The following is a 4,657-nucleotide window of genomic DNA, read 5'->3' on the forward strand; positions in this document are numbered from 1 at the left end:
TTATAAATAACGAATAAATACGAGTAGACCGAACAAATGCCTATAAAATACCCACCTAGCACCAACTCCGAAAGTAACGGATTTTGGATAGTAATTAAGTATATTAATAATTTTACTTATTATTGAAATTGAAGAAATGAAAATATTTTGACCACATGTAAAAGCTAGCAAGCTAGCTTTACTACAAATTAAATTTGTAGTTGTTAAATAAAATAACGATTTCAATTTATAAACATATATTTAAAATATAAGAAAGACTAAATTATGTATTTGATAAAATCCAGTTTGTGTAAGATGATACTCGTACATTCACACCAGGGTAAGTTTCATTTGCACATTGGAATCCCCAGGAAGTAATACCGACAAGAACATCTCCTTGATGAATGACAGGTCCGCCAGAATCACCTTGGCAAGCGTCTTTGCCGCCAACATCAAGAATACCAGTGCAAAGCATCTCTGGGGTAACATCTGGCCATCCAGCAAAACCAGGTTGAGTCTTTAAGAATGCATAACGCGCAGCACAGATAGCTTGGTTAATGACATCGACACCAACGTGCAATAGTATTGAAGAGGAAGGACCTCCAACCTGAAAAACAAATTATTTTGTATAACTAATTATTCAAAAATTAAAATGTGTATCTACTGCTAATAATATAACTTTAAATTGAATGTACTTGTAGTAAGTGTAATCAATACATCTTTAAAAAGAATGAATTACCCGAACATGTCCAAATCCTGCGGCAAAAACACGTGCATTGTCAGGTAAAACATATTGGGGACCAGCGATGCGGGCGACGCCGATGCTCCTGGATATCTGAGCATTGCTTGAAAGTGTGATGATAGCGATATCGTTGAGTAGAATTCTGTGGACGTAGTTTTCGTGCAATCTAATGCGAGAGACAAAGTGCAGCACGCCACCGGAGTTAGCTTGGGCTGAGCCGAGGCGTACGCGCCATTGGTTGATAGTGTCACCGCTGTAAAAAAATTTTTTTACATTTTTAACGTTTTTAAAATGTGTTCAAAACATTTTTATACAAACGACTAGTGTTCAAAGTTTTAAACCTTTTTCATTAAAAAAAATACTTTTATAAAATAGGAACAGTATTTTTATTTTTTTTATTGAAACTTGAAAGTATTGTTGTCTGTACTAAAAGGATCTAATAATTCAATTTATATAATCGAAAAATTTTACATCTTTTTTTAATAAATTGAAGATATTGTGTGACCTAGTTATACAGTAAGATATAACTACTACAAATATCCTGCATGTGTTCTGTATTTATTTCAGTAACTTAAAAAAATAATAAGATAAACTTACACGTAGCAGTGCGCAGCTGACGCCACTGATCTTTCATTAAGAAGGGTACCACCACACCATGGCTGGAAGTTCGTTCCGGAGAAACCGTATTGCATGTTGGCCATAAAGGGATATTGCTGGATGCTAGCTGATTCACCACCAATGATGCGACTAGCATCTTTAGGAACCGCTGTAAAAAATCATAAAAAAAATTAACACATCAAATAGAAAATAAAAAAATAAAACAATAATATAAATAAAAGTAAAAATTAGATTTCATATTATGAAAATTTATTACAGAATAAACTATTGATAGTGAATGAAAATATTCTTTTAAGTACGTTACACTGGTTCGTAGTTTGTTTAACTTACCCAAGGCGGTGCCGGTTAAGGCCAATAACAAAATAATTGTGCGACACATCCTCCCCAGTGACTTTACTGATTGTTTGACGAGTTCAATCAGCTTATATACTATTTTGTTATCGAAAGGTAAAATATTTAAATTTTATCGTTAGGTATATCTAGGTATAGCTCATCACGCAATGGACGGATCATACTCTACAGACGTGTTAATATGTTTATCACTTTCCTTAAAATTAATAATTAATTAAGTATTATTATTATAAAATGTGTAATCTACTAATAATAAATCCTACTGTAATAATAGCCTTTATTAATTTTTGAAATTTATAGTCGCAAATATGTTTCGTGTAATTAACATTAAGAATCGTAATTATGCTTAAACGCGACTGAATCAATGAAAGATTCAGTGAGCCGGAGATATTTAGTGCAATGAAATTAATTCTAAGGGTTCCTTTTTATAAAAATAAAACTTAAATTTTACAAGGCTCCTTAGGAAGATTTTATTGGTTAAAGGATAGATCCTCCACCACCTGGACCTGATACTATCACAAATGATAGAAAAAAATGACAAATCGGAATTTACACGGGGAAAACTGTGCTTGCTGTGCACGCATAACTAAATATTTTTCTATACCATCTGGGGTGGACTGCTTTGGAGTGTATTGTGTAAGTAACAAGTCAAAACAAAAACTCTAAAGGAAAGCACGTGAAGGGTTAGGAACGTGCGAGTTGAACTTGCGTGGTTGTTTGGTTAATAGTTCAATCGACGTAGATAAGCGAAGCTGTACTGTATTACAATAATAATAAACGGCATACATGAGGAATGAAATGATGTTAAGTATACAAATAATCACATGTCTTGAAAAACAATCAATAATAATATAATGAATTCATGAAATTAGTATTCAGTATGTAATCGGATGTGTTTGTGGGTGTTTAAGGTTTATTTAAAGAAGCCAAAGAGGATTTCACAGATAAAAGTATGTACTTTGTGATAGCACAATGTATGTTGATCAAATATAAAACGATATTTTTAATTAATTCAAAAACAATGATAAGAATTCATTTTTGAGTGTTTCTTTACAATCGTGAAATTATAATCTGACATTAACGAATTACAAAAAGATACCATTAGCAGTAATTTATTAATTGACAAATTCTTATAAATACATATATTTACATAAAGATAATATAAACACGTGAAAAATATTACACCAACGTTTGAAATATGGTTAAATGACTCAAACGTTTACATAAGTTAACTATGAGATTCTAACTTATACACATGAAATTAAATAATAACAGTAAAGTGTAATGTAAACAATACAACTTACGTCCATACATTAATATCTGGATAGTACCTTTAATGGTTCTTTTTTATGTTTCTTTATTAAAAAGTAATGTGAAATCACACAAAAGGCAATTGATTTTCAAACGTCAATCGCATGGTTGGGGGATCACAGTGACTGTGAGCAGTCCACCTGTCGCTGTGGCGCCGTCTGTCGGAAGTCGGTCGTACCAACTCAGCAACCTTCGTGTGCTCCTGCGCGACTACTTTGCTAAACATCACATCATCAAATGCATAGTTTACGATTTTTATAAAGAACAATAAAGAAACTAATACGTCAAAATAATAATAATGCATTACCTATTAAGCTTAAACAAACCCTGTCCTACTGTCCATGTCCTGTATGCGAAATATAATTATATGAAGCTAAAAAACAGCTTTCTATTATCAAATTCAAATGGTTTTTTCTTGAAAAAAAATACCTTCGTACTTACATGTCTCTAATTATTATTATTATTATAGGTAAATACTCTTTACACTGTTTGCGATGCTATCATTAAATTTCTTATAAAATGGTGGTATTAAAATTCAAATCTTATATATAAAATTCTCGTGTCACAATGTTCGTTCCCGTACTCCTCCGAATCGACTTGACCGATTGTCATGAAATTTTGTGAGCATATTGAGTAAGTCTGAGAATCGGCCAACATTTATTTTTCATACCCTTTAGTGATAAGGGTTGTCCACCCTTAACATTTTAATTTTTTTTTCATCATCCTATCCTATCTATATTATAAAATCGAAGGGTCACTCACTCACTCATCAAGAAATCTCAAAAACTACCAGAGCTAGGAGTAGGTGCTCGCTAAGACTAAGGGTTGTTTTCGGGGTTGATAGTTTATATGAAACTTTGTTACTATAAATGCTAGGAGTCTCAAATTTTCTATGGGCGTTACTTATAGGACGTAAGTACACACGGAGACGGGAATTTCCAATATTCCATCCCTAAAGGGTTGTTTTTAGGGTTGATAGTTTGTATGAAACTTCGTTACTCCAAATGCTAGGAGTCTCAAATTTTGCATGGACGTCACTTATAGGACGTAGGTACTCATGGAGACAGAAATTAATAATAACGTAATTTACGCAGGCGAAGCCGCGGGCGGGCCGCTAGTAATATCTAAAATATTTTAGTAGTATAAATCTATTACGATAAAATAATTGGTTAATTTATTAATTAGATACGGAGATAGAACTTGATAATTTCCTATTTAATTAGAGCATAATTATAATCAATATTTTAGTGTATTATCTCTTTTAAATAGTGATACTTGTTGGATAATCTGGTTTATATTATAACAATCATAAAAAGATTAGATTATATTTTTTGTCCAAGTCACTCCATTTGTTTATATGTATTATTTTTATTATACGTTTATATAGTTTTAATAGGAATACGATTTTACAGTAACGACGACATCGTATTTTACATTTACGTATATATTTACTGATCGCTGAAGTAGTTATTTCAATTGTTCCATCACGTCAATTTAAAATAAGCGGAAGATCTCTATCTTCCGCTTATTTTATACCAGACATATTTTTTTTTGTTTGAATCAAGAATATACAGTATATTTCAGAATTATACTGTATCAATAAATCTAAATTGATAAATGCATGTGTGTATGTATATAAAGGCCGTAGTGACACAA

General features: G+C 31.8%; 1 protein-coding gene across 2 annotated transcripts; it reads right to left on the reverse strand.

The window, feature by feature from the left end:
• Window positions 1-228: 228 nt before the first annotated feature.
• LOC146529032 (trypsin, alkaline C-like) lies at window positions 229-3,639 on the reverse strand. 2 transcript variants are annotated; one of them, XM_085203115.1, is made up of 4 exons: window positions 2,995-3,639; window positions 1,319-1,487; window positions 719-974; window positions 229-586 (listed from the first exon to the last, which is right to left on the reverse strand). In XM_085203115.1, exons 1-4 carry the CDS (start codon window positions 3,002-3,004, stop codon window positions 263-265), a joined length of 759 nt encoding a protein of 252 aa, XP_085059241.1. In that variant the 5' UTR covers window positions 3,005-3,639; the 3' UTR covers window positions 229-262. The 2 variants fall into 2 exon arrangements, with proteins under 2 accessions (XP_085059241.1, XP_085059240.1); XM_085203114.1 differs by lacking the exon at window positions 2,995-3,639 and adding an exon at window positions 1,670-1,914.
• Window positions 3,640-4,657: the final 1,018 nt, after the last annotated feature.

Source organism: Heliconius melpomene, chromosome 19 (genome assembly GCF_056956725.1).
Source record: "Heliconius melpomene rosina isolate 202511_hmr_F chromosome 19, ASM5695672v1, whole genome shotgun sequence".
Lineage (NCBI taxonomy): Eukaryota > Metazoa > Arthropoda > Insecta > Lepidoptera > Nymphalidae > Heliconius > Heliconius melpomene.